The following is a 24,404-nucleotide window of genomic DNA, read 5'->3' as shown; positions in this document are numbered from 1 at the left end:
TTAAAACAGTTATAGAGTTTAATGGATGTGATAGGAAAAAACTGAGGATGGATCATCATTGTAGTTACTCCACAATATTAACCTTATTGGCAGAGTGAAAAGAAGGAAGCAAAGAAGGAAGCAATTCACTTTTTTATCCTAAATACAAAGTGTTATGTTTGGGGCAAATCCAATACATGCATCCTGTTATGGGTATGCTTGTAATTGTTAAGGACTGAGGAGTTTTTCGGGACAAAAAAGCAACGGAATGTAGCTAAGCACAGGCAAAATCCTAGTCTGCTTTCCACCAGACACTGGGAGATGAATTCACCTCTCAGTAGGACAATAATCTAAAACGAGCCCAAATCTACATTGTAGTTGCTAACCAAGAAGACTGTGAATATTCCTGAGTGGCCGATCTTAGTTTGAACTTACATCTGCTAGAAAATCTATGGCAAGACTTGAACATGGTTGTCATGTAACGATCAACAACCAATTTGACAGAGCATTTCAAAATTGTAAAACAATTTTTTAAATAATAAAAAATGAGCAAATATTGTACAATCCAGGTGTGCAACGCTCTTAGAAATGCATGGCTGTAACATAACAAAATCTAGAATAAGTCAAGAGGTACGAATACTTTCTGAAGGCACTGTATGTGATGGAAAGAGCAGGCCCTTAATGGTTTTGTACACTCAGTATATAAACCTGAGCACACAATAAAGAAAAATGTGGACTTTATATTGTTGGCATGTGAAAAAAAGGAGAGCAAAACTGAAGCATCAACCACAATCTACACAGAAAGACATGTTCAACAATTCAACTCAAAATAAACACTGTACAAACCACCGCTCGTCTTTGACAGAACCAATAGCAAAAAGACACCAAACAAACACAACGGTATAATTGAACTGAATGAGTGGTAGCGACAACTGAACAATTTCCCATGTAACATGCTTCAGCAGCAAGACAACAAGGTGGCCAACTACTTTCACACCATCATTGAAAAATGATAGTTAACTATTTATTCAACAGCAACTTCACAAAACACAACATTCAGTACCGCCAAACAAATTACAGTGCATTTGGAAAATTCAGACCCCTTTCTTTTTCCACATTATGTTACGTTACAGCCTAATTCTAAAATTGATAAAATACAATGCTTCCCTAATCAATCTACACACAATACCCCATGATGACAAAGCAAAAACAGATTTTTAGAAATGTTTGCAAATATATAAAAATACAATTAAAAAGGAAATACCTTATTTACGTAAATATTCAGACCCTTTGCGATGACACTGGAAATTGAACTCAGGTGCATCGTGTGTTCTTTGATAATTCTTGAGATGGTTCAACAACTTGACTGGAGTGATAAATTTAATTGATTAGACATGATTTGGAAAAGCACACACCCGTCTATATAAGATCCCACAGTTGACAGTGCATGTCAGAGCAAAAACTAAGCCATGGGGTCGAAGGAATTGTACATAGAGATCAGAGACAGGATTGTGATGAGGCACAGATCTGGGGAAGGGTACCAAAACATTTCTGCAGCATTGAAGGCCTCCATTCTTAAATAGAAGAAGTTTGGAAGCACAAAGAATCTTCCTAGAGCTGGCTGCCCAGCCACACTGAGCAAGTGGGGGAGAAGGGCCTTGGTCAAGGAGATGACCAAGAACCCAAAGGGCGCCAGAGTTCCTCCGTGGCGATTGGAGAATATTCCAGAAGGACAACTATCTCCGCAGAACTTCACCAATTAGGTTTTCATGATAATGTGGCCAGATGGAAGCCACTCCTCAGTAAGGCAAGACAGCCCCCTTGGAGTTTGCCAAAAGGCACCTCAAGACTCTTAGACCATGAGAAACAAGATTCTCTGGTCTGATGAAACCAAGATTGAGCTCTTTGGCCAGAATGCCAAGCATCAAGTCTGAGATAACCTGGCACCATCCTGACAGAGAAGCATGGTGGTGGGAGCATCATTCCTTGAGGATGTTTTTCAGCGACAGGGACTGAGAGACTAGTCAGGATCGAGGCAAAGATGAACAGAGCAAAGTACAGAGAGATCCTTGATGAAAACCTGCTCCATAGAACTCAGGACCTCAGACTGGGGTGAAGGTTGACCTTCCAACAGTACAACGACCCTAAGCACACAGCCAAGACAACGCAGGAGTGGCTTCGGGACAAGTCTATGAATGTCCGTGAGTGGGCCCAGCCAGAGCTCAGACTTGAACCCGATCAATCATCTCTGGAGAGAGCTGAAAAAGGCTATGCATCGACACTCCCTATCCAACCTGACAGAGCTTGAGAGGATCTGCAGAGATGAATGGGAGAATCTCCCCAAATACAGGTGTGCCAAGCTTGTAGCTTCATACCCAAGAAGATGAGGCTGTAATCACTGCCTGTAAAGGGTCTGAATATTTATAAATTAGAGGTCGGCCGATACCGATTGGAGGACCAAAAAAAGCCGATACCGATTAATTGGCCAATTTTATTTTATTTTATTTGTAATAATGACAATTACAACAATACTGAATGAACACTTATTTTAACTTAATATAATACATCAATAAAATCAATTTAGCCTCAAGTAAATAATGAAACACGTTCAATTTGGTTTAAATAATGCAAAAACAAAGTGTTGGAGAAGAAAGTAAAAGTGCAATATGTGCTATGTAAGAAAGCTAACGTTTCAGTTCCTTGCTCAGAACATGAGAACATGAAAGCATGAATCTTCAATATTCCCAGGTAAGAAGTTTTAGGTTGTAGTTATTATAGGAATTATAGGACTATTTCCCTCTATACCATTTGTATTTCATTAACCTTTGACTATTGGATGTTCTTATAGGCACTTTAGTATTGCCAGTGTAACAGTATAGCTTCCGTCCCTCTAGTTAGCTTCCGTCCCTCTAGTTAGCGCGCACTAACTAGCTAGCCATTTCACTTCGGTTACACCAGCCTCATCTCGGGAGTTGATAGGCTTGAAGTCATAAACAGCACAATGCTTGACGCACAACAAAGAGCTGCTGGCAAAACGCACAAAAGTGCTGTTTGAATGAATGTTTACGCGCCTGCTTCTGCCTACCACCGCTCAGTCAGATACTTGTATGTTCAGTCAGATTATATGCAACACAGGACACGCAAGATAATATCTAGTAATATCATAAACCATGTGTAGTAAACTAGTGATTATGATTGATTGTTTTTTATAAGAAGTTTAAATGCTAGCTAGCAACTTACCTTGGCTTACAGCATTCGCGTAACAGGCAGTCTCCTTGTGGAGTGCAACGAGAGAGAGGCAGGTCGTTATTGCGTTGGACTAGTTAACTGTAAGGTTCCAAGATTGGATCCCCCGAGCCGACAAGGTGAAAATCTGTCGTTCAGCCCCTTAACAAGGCAGTTAATCTCGTTAAGTTAAATAAGAATGTGTTCTTAACCGACTTGCCAAGTTAAATAAAGGTATAAAAAAATAAAAAATAAAAATTGGATAATCGGCGCCCAAAAATACAGATTGTTATGAAAACGGCCCTAATTAAATCGGCCATTCCGATTAATCGGTCAACCTCTATTATAAAAACATAAACATACAGTTGAAGTCAGAAGTTTACATACACTTTAGCCAAATACATTTAAACTCAGTTTCACAATTCTTGACATTTAATCCTACTATCTACTTCCGGCGCCGACAGAGATGGCCGCCTCGCTTCGCGTTCCTAGGAAACTATGCAGTTTTTTGTTTTTTTACGTGTTATTTCTTACATTAGTACCCCAGGTCATCTTAGGTTTCATTACATACAGTCGAGAAGAACTACTGAATATAAGATCAGCATCAACTCACCATCAGTACGACCAAGAATATGTTTTTCGCGACGCGGATCCTGTGTTCTGCCTTACAAACAGGACAACGGAGTGGATCCTATGCAGCGACCCAAAAAAACGACTCCGAAAGAGAGGGAAACGAGGCGGTCTTCTGGTCAGACTCCGGAGACGGGCACAGCGCGCACCACTCCCTAGCATTCTTCTTGCCAATGTCCAGTCTCTTGACAACAAGGTTGATGAAATCCGAGCAAGGGTAGCATTCCAGAGGGACATCAGAGACTGTAACGTTCTTTGCTTCACGGAAACGTGGCTTACTGGAGAGACGCTATCCGAAGCGGTGCAGCCAACAGGTTTCTCCACGCATCGCGCAGACAGGAAAAAACATATTTCTGGTAAAAAGAGGGGCGGGGGCGTATGCCTTATGACTAACGTGACATGGTGCGATGAAAGAAACATACAGGAACTCAAATCCTTCTGTTCACCTGATTTAGAATTCCTCACAATCAAATGTAGACCGCATTATCTACCAAGAGAATTCTCTTCGATTATAATCACAGCCGTATATATCCCCCCCCAAGCAGACACATCGATGGCTCTGAACGAACTTTATTTAACTCTCTGCAAACTGGAAACAATTTATCCGGAGGCTGCATTCATTGTAGCTGGGGATTTTAACAAGGCTAATCTGAAAACAAGACTCCCCAAATTTTATCAGCATATCGATTGCGCAACCAGGGGAGGAAAGACCTTGGACCATTGTTACTCTAACTTCCGAGACGCATATAAGGCCCTGCCCCGCCCCCCTTTCGGAAAAGCTGACCACGACTCCATTTTGTTGATCCCTGCCTACAGACAGAAACTAAAACAAGAGGCTCCCACGCTGAGGTCTGTCCAACGCTGGTCCGACCAAGCTGACTCCACACTCCAAGACTGCTTCCATCACGTGGACTGGGAGATGTTTCGTATTGCGTCAGATAACAACATTGACGAATACGCTGATTCGGTGTGCGAGTTCATTAGAACGTGCGTTGAAGATGTCGTTCCCATAGCAACGATTAAAACATTCCCTAACCAGAAACCGTGGATTGATGGCAGCATTCGTGTGAAACTGAAAGCGCGAACCACTGCTTTTAATCAGGGCAAGGTGTCTGGTAACATGACCGAATACAAACAGTGCAGCTATTCCCTCCGCAAGGCTATCAAACAAGCTAAGCGCCAGTACAGAGACAAAGTAGAATCTCAATTCAACGGCTCAGACACAAGAGGCATGTGGCAGGGTCTACAGTCAATCACGGACTACAGGAAGAAACCCAGCCCAGTCACGGACCAGGATGTCTTGCTCCCAGGCAGACTAAATAACTTTTTTGCCCGCTTTGAGGACAATACAGTGCCACTGACACGGCCTGCAACGAAAACATGCGGTCTCTCCTTCACTGCAGCCGAGGTGAGTAAGACATTTAAACGTGTTAACCCTCGCAAGGCTGCAGGCCCAGATGGCATCCCCAGCCGCGCCCTCAGAGCATGCGCAGACCAGCTGGCCGGTGTGTTTACGGACATATTCAATCAATCCCTATACCAGTCTGCTGTTCCCACATGCTTCAAGAGGGCCACCATTGTTCCTGTTCCCAAGAAAGCTAAGGTAACTGAGCTAAATGACTACCGCCCCGTAGCACTCACATCCGTCATCATGAAGTGCTTTGAGAGACTAGTCAAGGACCATATCACCTCCACCCTACCTGACACCCTAGACCCACTCCAATTTGCTTACCGCCCAAATAGGTCCACAGACGATGCAATCTCAACCACACTGCACACTGCCCTAACCCATCTGGACAAGAGGAATACCTATGTGAGAATGCTGTTCATCGACTACAGCTCGGCATTCAACACCATAGTACCCTCCAAGCTCGTCATCAAGCTCGAGACCCTGGGTCTCGACCCCGCCCTGTGCAACTGGGTACTGGACTTCCTGACGGGCCGCCCCCAGGTGGTGAGGGTAGGCAACAACATCTCCTCCCCGCTGATCCTCAACACTGGGGCCCCACAAGGTTGCGTTCTGAGCCCTCTCCTGTACTCCCTGTTCACCCACGACTGCGTGGCCACGCACGCCTCCAACTCAATCATCAAGTTTGCGGACGACACAACAGTGGTAGGCTTGATTACCAACAACGATGAGACGGCCTACAGGGAGGAGGTGAGGGCCCTCGGAGTGTGGTGTCAGGAAAACAACCTCACACTCAACGTCAACAAAACTAAGGAGATTATTGTGGACTTCAGGAAACAGCAGAGGGAACACCCCCCTATCCACATCGATGGAACAGTAGTGGAGAGGGTAGCAAGTTTTAAGTTCCTCGGCATACACATCACAGACAAACTGAATTGGTCCACTCACACAGACAGCATCGTGAAGAAGGCGCAGCAGCGCCTCTTCAACCTCAGGAGGCTGAAGAAATTCGGCTTGTCAACAAAAGCACTCACAAACTTCTACAGATGCACAATCGAGAGCATCCTGGCGGGCTGTATCACCGCCTGGTATGGCAACTGCACCGCCCTCAACCGTAAGGCTCTCCAGAGGGTAGTGAGGTCTGCACAACGCATCACCGGGGGCAAACTACCTGCCCTCCAGGACACCTACACCACCCGATGTCACAGGAAGGCCATAAAGATCATCAAGGACATCAACCACCCGAGCCACTGCCTGTTCACCCCACTATCATCCAGAAGGCGAGGTCAGTACAGGTGCATCAAAGCTGGGACCGAGAGACTGAAAAACAGCTTCTATCTCAAGGCCATCAGACTGTTAAACAGCCACCACTAACACTGAGTGGCTGCTGCCAACACACTGACACAACTCCAGCCACTTTAATAATGGGAATTGATGGGAAATGATGTAAATATATCACTAGCCACTTTAAACAATGCTACCTTATATAAATGTTACTTACCCTACATTATTAATCTCATATGCATACGTATATACTGTACTCTATATCATCGACGGTATCCTTATGTAATACATGTATCACTAGCCACTTTATACTATACTATGCCACTTTGTTTACATACTCATCTCATTTGTACATACTGTACCCGATACCATCTACTGTATCTTGCCTATGCTGCTCTGTACCATCACTCATTCATATATCCTTATGTACATATTCTTTATCCCCTTACACTGTGTACAAGACAGTAGTTTTGGAATTGTTAGTTAGATTACTTGTTATTACTGCAATGTCGGAACTAGAAGCACAAGCATTTCGCTACACTCGCATTAACATCTGCTAACCATGTGTATGTGACAAATAAAATTTGATTTGATTTGATTTGATTTAGTAAAAATTCACTGTCTTAGGTCAGTTGGGATCACCACTTTATTTTAAGAATTTGAAATGTCAGAATAATAGTAGAGAGAATGATTTATTTCAGAGTTTATTCCTTTCATCACATTCCCAGTGGGTCAGAAGTTTACATGCACTCAATTAGTATTTGGTAGCGTTGCCTTCAAATTGTTTAACTTGGGGCAAACGTTTTGGGTAGCCTTCCACAAGCTTCCCACAATATGTTGGGTTAATTTTGTCCCATTCCTCCTGACAGAGCTGGTGTAACTGAGTCAGGTTTATAGGCCTCCTTGCTCGCACACGCGGTTTCAGTTCCGCCCACAAATTTACTGTAGGATTGAGGTCATGGCTTTGTCATGGTCACTCCAATACTTTGAGTTTGTTGTCCTTAAGGCATTTTGCCACAACTTTGGAAGTATACTTGGGGTCATTGTCCATTTGGAAGACCCATTTGCGAGCAAGCTTTAACTTCCTGACTGATGTCATGAGATGTTGCTTCCATTATTCTCATAAATTTCCACCTCATGATTCTATCTATTTTGTGAAGCACACCAGTCCCTCCTGCAGCAAAGCACCCCCACATGATGCTGCCACCCCCGTGCTTCACGATTGGGATGTTGTTCTTCGGCTTGCAAGCCTGCCCCTTTTTCCTCCAAACATAACGATGGTCATTATGGCCAAACAGTTCTATTTTTGTTTCATCAGACCAGAGGACATTTCTCCAAAAAGTACGATCTTTGTTCCCATGTGCAGCTGCAAACCACATTCTGGCATTTTTTATGGTGGTTTTGAAGCAGTGGCTTCTTCCTTGCTGAGCGGCCTTTCAGGTTATGTCGATATAGGACTCGTTTTACTGTGGATATAGATACTTTTGTACCTGTTTCCTCCAGCATCTTCACAAGGTATTTTGCTGTTGTTCTGGGATTGATTTGCACTTTTTGCACCAAGGTACATTTATCTCTAGGAGAGAACGCAACTCCTTCCTGAGCGGTATGATGGGTGCGTGGTCCATGGCGTTTATACTTGCGTACTATTGCAGATGAACGTGATAGCCTTCAGGCATTTGGAAATTGCTCCCAACGATGAACCAGACTTGTGGAGGCCTACAATTTTTTTTCTGAAGACTTTGCTGATTAGTTTTGATTTTCCCATAATGTCAAGCAAAGAGGTACTGAGTTTGAAGGTAGGCCTTGAAATACATCCACAGGTACACCTCCAATTGGCTCAGATGTCAATTAGCCTATCAGAAGCCATGACATTTACTGGAATTTTCCAAGCTGTTTAAAGACACTGTCAACTTAGTGTATGTAAACTTATGACCCACTGGAATTGTGAAACAGTGAATTATAAGTGAAATAATCTGTCTGTAAACAATTGTTGGAAAAATGACATGCAAAGTTGATAAAGTTGACAAACCATAGTTTGTTAACAAGAAATTTGTGGAGTGGTTGAAAAACGAGTTTTAATGACTCCAACCTAAGTGTATGTAAACTTCCGACTTCAACTATATACATAAAGTCAGCAAAAAAAGAAACGTCCCCTTTTCAGGACCCTGTCTTTCAAAGATAATTTTTAAAAATCCAAATAACTTCACAGGTCTTTATTGTAAAGTGTTTAAACACCGTTTCCCATGCTTGTTCAATGAACCATAAACAAGTAACATGCACCTGTGGAACGGTCATTAAGACACTAACAGCTTACAGACGGTAGGCAATTAATGTCACAGTTTTGAAAACTTAGGACACTAAAGAGGCCTTTCTACTGACACTGAAAAACACCAAAAGAAAGACGCCCAGGGCCCCTGCTCATCTGCGTGAACGTGCCTTAGGCATGCTGCAAAGAGGTATGAGAACTGCAGATTTGGCCAGGGCAATAAAGTGCAATGTCTGTACCAGGAACGCACAATCCCTCCATCAGTGCTCAGACTGTCCGCAATAGGCTGAGAGAGGCTGGACTGAGGGCTTGTAGGCCTGTTGTAAGGCAGGTCCTCACCAGACATCACCGGCAACACCGTTGCCTATGGGCCCAAACCCACAGTCGCTGGACCAGACAGGACTGGCAAAAAGTGCTCTTCACTGGAGAGTCGCGGTTTTGTCTCACCAGGGGTGACGGTTGGATTCTCGTTTATTGTAGAAGGAATGAACGTTACACCGAGGCCTGTCCTCTGGAGCAGGATCGATTTGGAGGTGGAGGGTCCGTCATGGTCTGGGGCGGTGTGTCACAGCATCATCGGACTGAGCTTGTTGTCATTGCAGGAAATCTCAACGCTGTGCATTACAGGGAAGACATCCTCCTCCCTCATGTGGTACCCTTCCTGCAGGCTCATCCTGACATCACCCTCCAGCATGACAACGCCACCAGCCATACTGCTCGTTCTGTGCGTGATTTCCTGCAAGACAGGAATGTCAGTGTTCTGCCATGGCCAGCGAAGAGCCCGGACCTCAATCCCATTGAGCCGTCTGGGACCTGCTGGATCTGAGAAATGTCCGGGAACTTGCAGGTGCCTTGGTGGAAGAGCGGGGCAACATCTCACAGCAAGAACTGGTGCAGTCCATGTTGAGGAGATGCACTGCAGTACTTAATGCAGCTGGTGGCCACACCAGATACTGACTGTTAGTTTTCATGTTGACCACCCCCCCTTTTTTCTGTGACACATTATTCCATTTTTGTTAGTTACATGTCTGTGGAACTTGTTCATTTTATGTCTCAGTTGTTGAATCTTGTTATGTTCATACAAATATTTACACATGTTAGGTCTGCTGAAAATAAACAGTTGATAGTGAGGACGTTTCTTTTTTTTTTGCTAAGTTTACACACACACACATTTTATTTGCAAAACAAATCTAAAAACATGATTTTGCTTTGTCATTATGGGGTGTGCAAATTGATGAGGGGGAAAAAAACAAATTAATACATTTTATAATAAGGCTGTAACGTAAAAAAAATGTGGAAAACGTCAAGGGGTCTATCCCAGAGTGCATATTAAAATTACAAGTGTACATTTGTTTAGCATGAAAACACCCACTGTGTATTTGTCTGTGTTAAAAAGAACAGGGTGTCATTTGTAATCAGACCTCAGTTTCACAGCTCTCACTTCCTGTCAAGTGAGGCAAGAGAAGGTTCTGTATAATAACAGACTAGGGCCTCGCAGCCTTATACAGCGGCTGCTTTCTGGGCTTCACATACAGCAAACTAAGGGGACCTCTTCCAGCTGAGACACACCAACTCATATAGGCATTCTGCTTTTTGGGAACTTGGAGCAGGTTAATGAAGGCCAGGATTCTAGGGTTAAATCCTGCGTAGGCTCTGGTGAGTACAACATACTTTAAGGGTGGGTGACGTAAATATAAAAGGGTTATAGTGAGATCTGTTTCTCTAATGACGACATGTGTGATTTGCAAGAGAATGTGCAAGCAGTTGAAAACAAATACCTTTGAAACACATACTTTCAAAATAGTTGTTTGTGGGAGGTGTAATACACATTTCACACACCATCACGAATGTTAGCTAATCAATAATGTTTAGACAAAGACATCCTAATGTGTAACATATGACCTTATATGGCCTTAATTCTTACAAAGAAATAAGACAAAAACAGAATATAGTTAGATTCCCCAGAAAACAGTCAAAAAATCTTCTGCGCCTACTTTGAATTGTAGTTTGAGGAAGGAAATGCCAAAAGTAGCCACGTTGCCCTTCATGGTGAAATGTTCCTTGTTTCCTCATGATAAATCATGCTTACAGATACAGTAATGACGCGTTTGCTTTTCTTCTTTTCATCAGTCAGTCATCAGGACACACCAGATTTCAGAGGATAACAGGAAACAGCAATGGAGGGAAAGAGTCTTGTTTTTGTGTTGTTTTTGTGGATGCTGCCACTGGGACTGAATAGCACAGTGACACTTCAGCCTAACAGCCACTCCACCGACTTCAGGAGCAGTGAGGTTACTGCAACTTCAGACAAAGTTTCACCTTTAGAAATGGCACAAGAGCACCTCAACAATGCACCAGATGAAGGAAACTATAGCACCGTAGCACCTTCAGTTGAGTTGAAGTTCACAGTGAAGAGTAAACCACAGACTCCAGATCAGGTGTCCACCAAATATATCAGCTCTTATCTGCCTGCAATCCACCCTTTGAGTACGACAACAAAGAAGAACTCCCAGTCACCTCAGGACCGCCAAACAACCAAATATAAAAACGACTCCACGGTGGAGATCACAGCAGATGGAGCCGAGGAAACTTCGCCCACTATGGGGAATCTGCCTCCGGTAAGCCGAGTTACACCCTCCGGCCAGGGCAAAGTAAGTCCAACAGCATCACCTAGACCTTCTGAGTTATCCTCTCAAACAACCTCACCGACAACAAATCAACCAACAGAGATCCAAACAGGGCCTGGTCCAACCAATCTTCCGATGTCGCAGTCCAACGACTCCACAGAGAGGATCCGATCCACGCCAACTGGTGTTGGATTTGGAGTGACACCGACTAGAGCCGAATTTACTTTGAACACAGGTAGGAAGGCTCAATTTCCCAGCACCCCCTCCCAGGCCCCAGTCACAAGCAGGAAATCAACCCCTTCACACCCCACTGAAAGAGGTCCAACAGGCCCATCTGAGCTGCCTAGCGCTGCCACTTTACCCGCCACCCTACCTCCCTCTATAGCCATGACCAAATCTTTAACCAGCATCTCCACTCCATGGACATTGACCCAGCCCGCCAAGACCCTTGCCACCACTGCAGCCTCTGTTACTGCTAGTATTGCCATTACCAGCACCAAGGGCCAATCCCCACTAATGGTCCCCACTACAAAACATGCCGCTGCTGCCACCACCACCACGACAAAAAATAAACCAAAGCCACCTCTGTCAAAAACGGCAAACAAAGACAAGAGCAAAACAACGGGGAACCATGGCACAGTGGTGGCTGTACTGATTGGTGTGACGCTGGTTCTGATGTTGGTCAGTTTTGGGGTCATCTTCGTGAGGAAGCGCAGACATCAGAGGATGCAGCTGCAGAACACAGCCTGGGCCGGCCCCTCTCCGTTTCTGGACAGTGGAGTCCAGTCTCGACTGGATAATGACGATAGCAGTGACGTCCACCTGAGGGGCTCCAATCGAATCTCCTTCTCTGGCTTCCTGTCTCAGCGACTCTCCAAGAGGCTGTCTCTGCTCCAGGGGACTGACGAGGAATTCCGGATGGGTGAGATTCCGACAGGAAGTACATTCGGAAGAGAGACTGTTTCAGATGATGTTCAACCGAGTAACGGGACTGCTGCAGTTCACAAAGAAAAGACCCAGATTGAGGTGGTGCAACCTCTGGACAACTCTTCATCTCCTCCTCCACCGACATCTTCAGAGACCACTGCCACAGCACACACCCATGACCATCAGCCTCCTACCTCCTTGCAGGTTGTTGATCTGGGGCCAGACAATGTTCCAAATTCCTCTCCCTCTCATACACCACCAGATATCCCAGAAGCTATTCCTCCACCACTGTTGGACGTTTACCTGGGTCCCCCCTCAGACCATGCCAGCCCCCCTCCACCAGAGAGCACAGACCTTCCAACCCCACCCCATGACCTGCCTTAACCAGTCTCCAAGCAGATAGTAACACACAGGAAACCCATTCTCCTACCCCTCTACCCAACAAAGAAAACCTATCCCGCCAAAAAACAACTCAAACTGATGCTCATCAGTGTCCGCTTACTTCATCTATACCTCTTTCTGATGAAACATTTCATGAATTGGACATTCAACTAGGCCTATAGCCAGTTTGATTGTCAAAACCATTTCCCTATTTAACGGTAGAACTTTGACAGTGGCCACAATAATGTGATTTTTAACATATGATCCCTGTGGTCTTTCTTTGGTATTAAGACATCCAAATGTACACTGAGAAAGCTTTCCCAAATGTTTTGATTCATGTCAGATCCATATTCATTCAGCCTGACAAATCTGTAGCAGTGAGATTGATTTGATGCTACAACAATTGCTTTTTCTCCTGTGTACTTTTTGGAGGAAAACACAGTGACGTAAGGGCCTAAACATCAGCATCATACCCAGTGGTGAGATAATTCAGAGAAGGATGCACTGCTGAAGTAATGTAATTCTGTGTGAGCACACGTGGCAAGTAAACATTTCCAGTCACTGCAAAAAAAATGTTTTTTTAAAAATAAACATCGACCCAGGCTGAGACATGCATTGGGCAAAATGGTGAGAGAGGAAGTTCTAAAAGGAAATGAAACGAAGTGGTGAATTATATAATTAAACTGAGAAACGATAGATAGAAAGGGATAAAATGAATGTGAAAATTAGAGAAAGAGTGAGCAGGGAGTTAAGTCTCTCAGTGGGGCTGGCCCGACACCGTTAGTGAGTGCGTTACTGCAGTGTTGCAGTCACTCCTAGCGTATTTCAGAGCTGTACATCAGTACACTAACCGTAGAGAGAGCGGACAGGCCACAGAGACAGAAAGAGGGAAATGTCAGACCCACAAATAGCGCCTCAATGTCTCATCTGAAGAGAAACCACAGAAACAATAAGATGGGAGACGGAAAGCAACAACCACACACAATTATTTCCATCTACACATATTCTTACCGGTTGACAAATGAGAGTTGTGAAATGCTCATTGTTCATCAATCATGTATTTATGCAGTAAATCCGCTGACATGCAATACAACCGCCGATGTTAAATAGTGGTTTGTGTTTGTGTACTACATCAGCATCATACAGCGAGGCAGACTACAGGCTCATTTGTTTAGGCCAGGCTATATTTCACTACTGCGTGGTGATTGAGGAGAGAGCATCATCCGCCTACACCACAAGCCCTGCTGACCAGATGGCAGCCACGGCACCTGCTTTATCCCTCCCTATAAAGAACGTTGCCTGAAAGATACAGCCATCATAAATCCAAAACCCTCTCTGCCTTCCCTTCCCTCTCTCCACCCTCCCCACTACTCTAATTCACAGCTCATTCCAGACACATTCTCCAGCTGAGTACTAAAAGGGAAATGTTTCTATTGAAAAATTATTGCAGAACTCCCTGTGTTGTTACTGCGGCAGATATGAAAGAAAAATTAGAGGTTGAGGGAGAAAGCAGCATGAGAAGTAGCTAAACTTGGGTAAGACAGACTATTTTCAGTCCTGTTTCACTCTTACTGTTTTCACATCTGCAGTTCCAGGTCTTGACGTAGTTTTCAAACCACCAACTCAATCTATCATATCAATCTTTCTACAGAATCCATGCCATGTTCATCTCAACACAGGTCTATTCGTTCTACTATCATGACAAGCTATTGTAAGAGTATGATTTTTAGTATGACTACAAATCAGACTTTTATCAGTCCTTCCTTATCATTCTAAAACAATTGCATGTGCTGTGACTACAGTTGGTTTTCACACAAGTAGGTTGCAAGGTGGGAAACCTTTTGTTAAAACACCTTTTCACTCGTGCAAACACATGTGGTTTGTGTATCAATTCTCTTGATGCTTTAAATTATTAACAAACCTGTCAACATGACAGAATTATAGCAATCAGATCTTAGTCAATTTCAGAGAATGCATTTTTTTTATTTAATGACCTGAGGCGAATAGCACACATTAGTTTTGCATCACAAACTCTCACAGCTTATTGGTTGAACTCCCGAAACTAACACAGCTGATTGGTGTTGCCATGCAGAGTTTCACACTTTTGACTGGTCTGGTGTTACCGTGCTAGCACCAGGCACTGCACTATGGAGGGACTTTCTTACTAGGTTGCATTTGCAGATTCTTTTTCTGGAGAATTGTGATTACTGCCAGCAATTCATTCTGGCTCGTCGCTGAATGATGTTGCCAGCAGTAGCAGGGCAGCTTGCTTCGGCTGAAGTACAGAATTAAATATTCACTGCTTGCATACGGCTAGTTGCAGAACAGAGCAGTTCTGTGGTGCTAAGTTCTGAGTGCCTAGCACAATAAGCATGATGTTGTGTGTGTGTGTGTGTGTGTGTGTGTGTGTGTGTGTGTGTGTGTGTGTGTGTGTGTGTGCGCGTGTGTATTTCCATGAGAGAAGCCCCAAACTTATGTTTTATTGGCCAGACAATCTGCCAAACTATGACTCCTTCTCAGAGAGAGAGGAGAGGGAGAGTGGAAAGAGGATAGGAGAGAGAAAGGAGAGAGAAGGGAGAGTGGAAAGAGGATAGGAGAGAGAAAGGAGAGAGAAGGGAGAGTGGAAAGAGGATAGGAGAGAGAAGGGAGAGTGAAAAGAGGATAGGAGAGAGAAGGGAGAGTGGAAAGAGGATAGGAGAGAGAAGGGAGAGTGGAAAGAGGATAGGAGAGAGAAAGGAGAGTGGAAAGAGGATAGGAGAGAGAAAGGAGAGGGAGAGTGGAAAGAGGATAGGAGAGAGAAAGGAGAGGGAGAGTAGAAAGGATAGGAGAGAGAAAGGAGAGGGAGAGTAGAAAGGATAGGAGAGAGAAAGGAGAGGGAGAGTAGAAAGGATAGGAGAGAGAAAGGAGAGGGAGAGTAGAAAGAGGAGAGAAAGGAGAGGGAGAGTAGAAAGAGGATAGGAGAGAGAAAGGAGGGAGAGTAGAAAGAGGAGAGAAAGGAGAGGGAGAGTAGAAAGAGGATAGGAGAGAGAAAGGAGAGGGAGAGTGGAAAGAGGATAGGAGAGAGAAAGGAGAGGGAGAGTGGAAAGAGGATATGAGAGAGAAAGCGGTAGACAGGACCACATAACTACTTTCACACAAGTCCTCTAAAACCAAACAGGGAACGGACATGTGAGCATAGAGAGTAATTCATGAAATGCGTTTTTCAAAACATCATTACAAATCACCCCGCAGCAACGTTGGCCGTAAAACAAAGCCACTAGTCACAGAACACCTATTCATGGATCAGCACATTTGCAAAAAGCTGTTCTTATTGCAGACTGCCAGGGTGCTTCCTGAAGGCAGCTGAAATGGAGGAAGACCAGGAGGATGGCGAGACAAAAACTGTACCGTTAATACAAAAACAGTGTTAATTTGCTGCTGAGAGCGGTGGAGGCAGCCAGTCGTTGTAGGTGCCAGTTGTGATGTGAGATAGCGCTGCCATCAGGGGGCAGTGTGTGTGTGTGTGTGTGTGTGTGTGTGTGTGTGTGTGTGTGTGTGTGTAATGCATCCCATAAGCGTTCAGCCAGAACAATGTCACCCTGCCAGATCTGTACAGTACTAAAGGGAATTCAGGGGAACTGTGTGTGTGTTAAAACACTGTGAGCATGAGTACAAAATGCTGTGAGAGCAACACAAATATAAATGCAACATGCAAAATACAAAATACCCCAGAAATTTTCCATAAGCACAAAATGCTTCTCTCAAATTTTGTGCACAAATTTGTTTATATCTCTGTTAGTGGGCATTTATCTTTTGTCAAGAGAATGACGTAGGCAGTGACATCACTTCTGGTTTAATAAAATATTATGGGACCTTTTCTTTGATGCAGAACTTACTCAGAAACATGTGTGCTATGTTCCTGAATGTCAACTTCTGTCTGCAACTGCACTAATAAAGGTTTTTTAATGATTTAATTAAAGATATTGTCATAATGCTAATTTCACATATGAGCCAATGATTGACAAGTACCAAGGAACGAACCCTAACAGGGTGAGCGGTTTGCTGATTTCAACGTTGTGAACAGAGTATCCCATGGTGGTGGTGGGGTTATGGTATGGGCAGGCATAAGCTATGGACAAGGAACACAATTGTATTTTATCGGTGGCAATTTGAATGCACAGAGATACCGTGAGGAGATCCTGAGGCCCACTGTCATGCCATTCATCCGCCGCCATCACCTCATGTTTCAGCATGATAATGCACGGCCCCAATTCGCAAGGATCTGACAAGTATCCATTCCTCCCTGCATACTCACCAGTCATGTCACCCATTGAACATGTTGGGATGCTCTAGATCAACGTGTACGAAAGCATGTTACAGTTACAGCAACTTCATACAGCCATTAAAGAGTGTGACAACATTCCACAGACCACAATTAACAGCCTGATCAACTCTGTGAAGGAGATGTGTCGCATGGCATGAGGAAAATTGTGGTCACACCAGATACGGACTGGTTTTCTGATCCACACTCCTACCTTTTTTTAAGGTATCTGTGACCAACAGATGGATATCTGTATTCCCAGTCATGTGAAATACATAGATTAGGACCTAATTAATTTATTTCAAATGGACTGGTTTCCTAATATGAACTAACTCAGTAAAATCTTTGAAATTGTTGTTTATATTTTTGTTCAGTATACTGTATGTGTATGAAAAAGAGAAAGAGGGGAAGGGATAATGGAGAAATAATTGCTTTTATCAAGTGAGCGGATCCTGATTCTGAAAAGATTGGAGTCAGCACAGTCTCCACACCCCCTGCTCTCCCCAGTCTCATCATCAGCAGAGGGGGCAGGCACTGTGCTGCAATCCTCCTCTCTCTCTCTCCTTCAGACCGCTCTTTCCCTGAGTGCATCAGGAGCCTGCAGAGGAGTTGTGGAGGATGACTGGCGCTATCAGGGGCACCCTGCTCTGGCATGCTTGGAGGATGCCACAAACCAGGAGAGGATTTTGAGACGGAGCGAGAGAGCCTGTCAACCACTGGCCAACGCCAACACAGCACGAGAGAGACAGCGAGAGGAGGGGGGAGGTCCACCTTTACCAGAGAAGGAAGAAGAGCAAGGGAGAAAAAATGAAGTGAGAGAGAGGAAGAATGTGAAAGAAAGGAAAAATACCAGCCAGCGCAAAAAACAGAGAGAGCCAAAAAAGAAAATGGTGCATGAATAATAAGGGCAACTTAACACCCCCCAGATTTGACTTGACAATCACTCTCTCCAGCCAGCTGCTCTGAAAAAAAGAGGGGGGAGCAAGTGAGAGGGCTGGCCGAGGGAAGGAGAGAGGACGAAAAGAGCAAGATGACGGAGTGAAGCGATGGAGAGGATCAGGTGAGTGACTAATGGCATGGAGAGAAAAACAGTAGGAGACGGGTGTACATGCTAACACATGTGCACAAGACTGGACACACACACACACACACACACACACACACACACAGTGCTTCACAAAGCAGTGATGTATTTGATTCTGTACCACACTAGCTCAGTGGACTGCAGCAGGGTGATTTGTCTATGTCAGTCTATGGCTTCTCATTAAATCTCTCCAACGGTGCTGAAATCTCCATTAGATAGTACAGCTATTTATGGAGCAATGCAGTATACCATAACCTGATGAAGTTTCTAGAGCACTCAGCTTACTATGTAATGCTAAAAAAAGCCACACTGATGTGTTTGGCAAGCTCTTCTTAATACAACCCCACACACACACACACAGTCCCCAGATACTCAGTCATTTGTGCCAGAGGACAGGGTGAGAGAGGACAGGACACAATCATGTGTGTGTGTGCGGGATCGAGAGTGTGTGTGTGTGTGTGCCACTCTAAAGGAATTCACCCGGCTTTCACTGCAGTATTTCTAAGCTCCTACGAGCTGGAAAGGCTTCAAGCTTGCCGGCACACAGACTGACTGGGGCCCTTGTAAACCGCAACACAGCTATTAGATAGTAGTTTCCAAAACTCGGTTCTGTGGACTTCAAGGGATGCCCGTTTTGTTTTTCACCCTAGTACTACACAACTGATTCAAATAATCAAAGCTTGATGATCAGTTGATTATTTGAATCAGTTGTGTTGTGCTAAGGCAAAAACCTAAAACGTGCACCTCTTGGGGTCCTGAGGACAGAGTTTACATTACAATGTTATAATGTCAGAGGGGTGTCAATGACGTGAATGGGAACTATATGGAGGAGAGGGGATGAAGGGGAGAGGGCTCTGGGTATAGTGAGGTTCAATCTACCCAGTTAGTTGTATAGTCACATTATGTGCTTGAAGTATGATAGATGGTTCACAGTCATGACTTTCTTACAGGCTGGATGCAGAACCAGTGTGGAGTGTTTTACTGCTGTCTCCTGGTGTTTATTACTGCCCCTCTCCCATCTGTGAGGCTGTTGCTATGCATCAAAGGCTATCTCAAAACAGCAGTAGCTCCAGACAAGGCTCTTATATCATTTCTACAGAGATTCCATTGTGGGGAAACTAGGCCGTTTATGAATAAGGGTGATACTGTAGCTAATACTCCGCCAACTAAAGTTGTCTAGCAATCTGTTGGAATACTAGCATGCTAGCAGATACACATTGGCTTCCCGTCATTGCGCTATTGCTAGATAGCATTGGCTCTCGAAACTACTGCAACGCTAACTTTCTTCATACTGGACACAGAGGCATAAACATGGTATCCACTAGTTCATCTGACTCTAGGGAAGTGGATAAAGGGCCTCATTGCCAAAATCCCAAAGCATCCCTTTAAGCTCCTGGTAAATGCAGCTTGGAAAAGATAGCAAGGATTGGACTTAAATGAGCTATTGCTAATCAATATGCAAATGCTAATGGGGTCGGAAGCTAATTTAACTGTCAGTATTATTATTCTGCAGATGTGTGTGAATGAGTGATGGTCTTGACGAAGATCCATACAGGATCAAAACTGTGTCCTTCCATTTGTGAGTATATAAATTGTGGAGAAATGAAGTGTTGCAGATCTATGTCCTTGGGTACAGTCCAGTGTCTCCCCTCACTGTGTCTCTCCCTCTCTAAGAGCCCTCATTATGCTCCCCCACGCCCCGTTGGCCTGCCTCTTCCTGCTCCTCCTGTTGGGGGTGCTGGGGGGGCTGGTCCTGTCCATCTGCCCCGCCGTGTGCTCCTGCAGCCGGGGCCACCGTGTGGTGGACTGCTCCTCACGGCACCTCTCACAGCTGCCCCCAGGCCTGCAGCACAACATCCGCTTCCTCAACCTCTCACACAACAGGTAGGAAGACACTTCTTCCTTCTCATCATACTAGTCTTCGGCAGGTTGGGTCCTAACTTCTAAAATGAGAACTCCCCTCTCTCCCAACAGCCTTTGTGGTCTGGACGACCAGCTCAGCCACTACGCCCACCTGCGTACCCTGGACCTGTCCTATAACCTCCTGGGTCGCTTCCCCTCCGGCCTGCCCAGAGCCCTCTGGGACATCCGGGCCGCTGGCAACCAGCTCCGAGCCCTGGACAAGAACGACACGGCCTACCATTGGAACCTGCGGGTACTGGACCTGTCAGCCAACGAGCTGGAGAGGGTGGTCTTCATCAACAACACCCTACCCAGCCTACACGCCCTAAACTTGAGTCACAACCGGTTCTGGACCGTGCCCACCAACATGCCTCATAATCTAGAGATGGTGGATTTGGCCCACAACTACCTAGTTCAGATACTCCTGGGATCATTGGACCGGCTGCCCAGGCTGAGGAGGTTCTACCTGCATGCTAATCGCTTCTCCTGGGTGCCGGAGGGGGTATTTGACCGGTTGGAGGGGCTCGAGTTCTTGACACTTGGGGATAACCCTTGGGCTTGTGAAGAGGAGGAGAACATCACACGGCTCTTGCTCTGGGCCAAACACACCCGTGCCGCAGTGTTGGGCTGCCCCTGCTACACTAGGCCAACATGTGGGCAAGCCCATCTGGCCACTCCAGGAGGGGAGTGGCACTTTACGTCCCACACAGAGCCTCCGCTGGGGGCTGATGCCAGAGAGCTGGGCCGTGGAGGCCTCACACCGGATAGAGCTGCAGTCGTCACTTCTGGGTACTTGGCTAAGTCTGCGTTGTTGGAGCCTGGGACGCATGGAGACAGAGGGTCTGCCAACAGCTCGGGGGATCAGACATTGTTTGTGTTCATCTCCACCCCCTTGCACGGCCTCTCCACACGCACAAGCACTACAGGGCAGCCGCACTCTGCCGCCAAGAAGAAAAACACAGGAAGCACACAGAGCAGAAGCCACGGAGTCCACACACCAATCCTGTATTCTGTAGTCACCTGGAACCTTCTAGTCACGGTGACTGCCTTCAAAGCCTTCTAAACCCACCCGTTGTCAGTACTAGAGTCAAGTCTTTTGGAGAGGGATAACCCTATGTACGTATGACCCAGAATGTAAAAGGGAGAAGTGTGTTATTGTTTTCATTTTAAAGAACAACTTTCAACTGTTACTGCCTAAATGTGTATCCTCTCTCATCTTCCAACCATTTGACCACCATCTACAGAGTGATGTTGTGCTGTATGGCTATATCTTTCAAACTTGTATACAAATAATATCTAGGCAAATGTATACACATACAGTGCATTTGGAAAGTATTCAGACCCCTTCCCTTTTTACACATTTTGTTACGTTTTAGCCTTATTATAAAAATGTATTAAATATATTTTTTTCCTCATCAATCTACACAAAATACCCCATAATGACAAAGCAAAAACAGGTTTTTAGAAAAACAGAAATACCTTATTTACATAAGTTTTCAGACCCTTGGCTATGAGAATGGAAATTGAGCTCAGGTGCATCCTGTTTCCATTGATCGTCCTGGAGACTGGAATCTTACTGGGGTCAATTCAATTGATTGGACTATATAAGGTTGATCCAGATCAGTTGACAGTGCATGTCAGAAAAAAGAAAAAAACATGAAGTCGAAGGAATTGTCAATAGAGCTCCGAGACAGGATTGTGTCGAGGCACAGATCTGGAGATGGGTACCCAAACATTTCTGCAGCATTGAAGGTCCCCAAAAACACAGTGGCCTCAATCCTTCTTAAATGGAAGAAATTTGGAATCACCAAGACTCTGAAGCACTCGACCAATCAGGCTTTTATGGTAGAGTGGCCAGACGGAAGCCACTCCTCAGTAAAAAAGGGACATGAAAGCCCTCTGGGAGTTTACCATAAAGCACCTAAGGGACTCTTAGACCATGAGAAACAAGGTTCTCTGGTCTGATGGAACTAAGATTGTGTCACGTCTGGAGGGAACCTGGCACCATCCCTACGGAACATGGTGGTGGCAGCATCATGCTGTGGGGATGTTTTTCAGCAGCAGGAGACAAGTCAGGATCGAGGGAAAGATGGAGCAAAGTAAAGAGAGATCCTTGATGAAAACCTGCTCCAGAGCACTCAGGACCTCAGACTGGGGGGGGGGGGGGGGGTTCACCTTCCAACAGGACAACGAACCTAACCGTACAGTCAAGACAACGAAGGAGTGGCTTCGGGACAAGTCTCTAGATGTCTTTAAGTGGCCCAGCCAGAGCCCGGATTTGAACCAGATCAAACATGTCAGAGACCTGAAAACAGATGTGCAGCAACACTCCCCATCCAACCTGACAGAGCTTGAGAGGATCTGCAGAGAGGAATCGGGAAAAACTCCCCAAATACAGGTGTGCCAAGCTTGTACCGTCAAACCCAAGAAGACTCAAGGCTGTAATCGCTTCCAAAGGTGCTTCAACAAAGTACTGAGTAAAGGGTCTGAATACTTACGTAAATGTGAGATACACACAAACCGTTTTTTGCTTGCCTTGTCATTATGGGGTAGTGTGTGTAGAATGATGAAACAATTTAATACATTTTAGAATAAGGCTGTAAACTAACTAACTAAATGTGGAAAAAGTAAAAGGGGTCTGAATACATCTCGAATGCATTGTACATGACTAATAATACTCTATCGGTGCGGAAACATGAATGCTCTACTCTATGTAGTCTATACTGCTTGTCCGTTCTGATGACAGATGCTGCGTTTTCTGGTTCTATGATATAAAGAAAAGGAAAACATTTAGAACGCATTTAATGTACGTGTTGTTTGAAAGAGTCAGTGTATGACGTGAGAAATCATCTTCAAACCTTGGCATCAGCTTGGTTTGGGGGTTATCTTAGAGGGCCTGCAAGTTCTTAAAGTGGAATTGACAGATAATCTACTTTGCAGATATGAAACAGACAATCATAATGCCATTCAAAAATGTACAATTCTTATTTTATGCAACAAAAACAACTTTATAACTAGTTTTGAAAATAGGTTCTATTTGACTCAATTCCATGACGTTGAGTAAGGCTTTGTTGGTAGAATAGACGGATGCAGTTCAATACATGATTAATACAGCTAATTCTCTAATACATTTCTTGGTAGTCCAACAAATATTGCTATCAAGTTGTAAATCACACCTGGCCTGGTACATTGTTTGCTGCCTCCAGCCCAGCGGGATGCACCGTTTCAGTTTCAATAACTCAATATTTTAGACAAATGTACAGACGATTGTAACTAAGGCTGGGAACAGCTAGAGATGCAGGTGTCATTTGGATAGCTTGCAAGAAATGTGAATCACTTTGCTAGCTAGCTATGCTAAACTTGAACAACTGTTTTCCACAGTTAGCATATATCCTAGTTGTCAATCAAATGTATTTGGCATCGATCATGAAGATCAAATGGGAGGGCAGGCAGGCAAGTTCCCAAGGGTTGGGAAAGCATGCATTGGCAGGTAATCTGCAGAAGGACGAGCAGGCTACTATTCCCCATTGCTTATCAGTGCAAATTTGACGGCCAACTACTAAACAAGTTGAAGGGTTTATCTACTTTTCCCTTGTTACATGTTTAGCTCATCTTGCTTTTGCTAACATTAGTTGTTGATCTTGTTGATGTGCATAGGCAACTGAGGGAGATCAGGCCTACCTGTTGTTTGATCAATAGGACTCTAAAGTTTCCAAATGTAAAAGGACTCCCGTGGAACACAATATATACAAAATTATGTGGACACCCCTTGAAATTAGTGGATTCGGCTATTTCAGCCACACCCATTTGACAGGTGTTTAAAACTGAGCCGACAGCCATGCAATCTCCATAGACAAACATTGGAAGTAGAATGGCCTTACTGAAGAGCTCAAACGTTCAACCTGGCTTTGTCACAGGAGGCCAGTTCATCAAATTTCTGCCTTGCTAGAGCTGCTCCGGTCATCTGCAAGTGATGTTATTGTGAAGAGGAAATGTCAAGGAGCAACAACATCTCAGTCGCGAAGTGGTAGGTCACACAAGCTCACAGAACAGGACTGCCGAGCTCTGAAGCCCGTAAAAATTCTCTGGCCTTGATTGCAACACTCACTACCGAGTTCCAAACTGCCTGTGGAAGCAAAGTCAGCACAAGAACTGTTCATCAGGAGCTTCATGAAATGGGTTTCCATGGCCAAGCAGCCACACACAAGCCTAAGATCAACATGCACCAAGTGTCGGCTGGAATGGTGTAAAGCTCGCCGCCATTGGACTCTGAAGCAATGAAAACGCAGTCTCTGGAGTGATGTATCAGGCTTCACCATCTAGCAGTCCGACTGATGAATCTGGGTTTGGCGGATGCCAGGAGAACGCTACCTGCCGCAATGCATAGTGCC

The 24,404-nt window shown here is 44.8% G+C and overlaps 3 protein-coding genes across 13 annotated transcripts in view; 2 read left to right on the top strand and 1 right to left on the bottom strand.

Annotated features, from left to right (window-relative positions):
- Positions 1-24,404, bottom strand: part of LOC110507892 (neurofibromin) — a 114,501-nt gene that overhangs the window by 44,548 nt on the left and 45,549 nt on the right. The gene's annotated exons all lie outside the window — the stretch shown is intronic.
- LOC110507894 (uncharacterized) lies at positions 10,163-16,685 on the top strand. The gene is made up of 2 exons (XM_021588293.3): positions 10,163-10,448; positions 10,923-16,685. Exon 2 carries the CDS (start codon positions 10,970-10,972, stop codon positions 12,728-12,730), a length of 1,761 nt encoding a protein of 586 aa, XP_021443968.3. The 5' UTR covers positions 10,163-10,448; positions 10,923-10,969; the 3' UTR covers positions 12,731-16,685.
- On the top strand, positions 16,675-22,802 carry LOC110507895 (oligodendrocyte-myelin glycoprotein). The gene is made up of 4 exons (XM_021588294.3): positions 16,675-18,087; positions 19,625-19,690; positions 19,786-19,995; positions 20,086-22,802. Exons 2-4 carry the CDS (start codon positions 19,635-19,637, stop codon positions 21,074-21,076), a joined length of 1,257 nt encoding a protein of 418 aa, XP_021443969.3. The 5' UTR covers positions 16,675-18,087; positions 19,625-19,634; the 3' UTR covers positions 21,077-22,802.

The sequence above is a fragment of the Oncorhynchus mykiss genome, chromosome 27 (assembly GCF_057628025.1).
Source record: "Oncorhynchus mykiss isolate SJ-2025 chromosome 27, ASM5762802v1, whole genome shotgun sequence".
NCBI lineage: Eukaryota > Metazoa > Chordata > Actinopteri > Salmoniformes > Salmonidae > Oncorhynchus > Oncorhynchus mykiss.
The sequence above is the reverse complement of the archived record's forward strand: the minus strand, read 5'-3'. Positions and strand labels throughout refer to the sequence as shown.

What these genes read in the sequence shown, in the direction of transcription:
- LOC110507895 (XM_021588294.3), top strand. Translation starts at nt 19,635, where the DNA reads ATGAGTGATGGTCTTGACGAAGATCCATACAGGATCAAAACTGTGTCC. An exon ending in AAAACTGTGTCCTTCCATTT is followed by an intron (nt 19,691 to 19,785) that starts GTGAGTATATAA and finishes TCCCTCTCTAAG; the next exon opens with AGCCCTCATTATGCTCCCCC. An exon ending in CTCAACCTCTCACACAACAG is followed by an intron (nt 19,996 to 20,085) that starts GTAGGAAGACAC and finishes CTCTCCCAACAG; the next exon opens with CCTTTGTGGTCTGGACGACC.
- LOC110507894 (XM_021588293.3), top strand. Translation starts at nt 10,970, where the DNA reads ATGGAGGGAAAGAGTCTTGTTTTTGTGTTGTTTTTGTGGATGCTGCCA.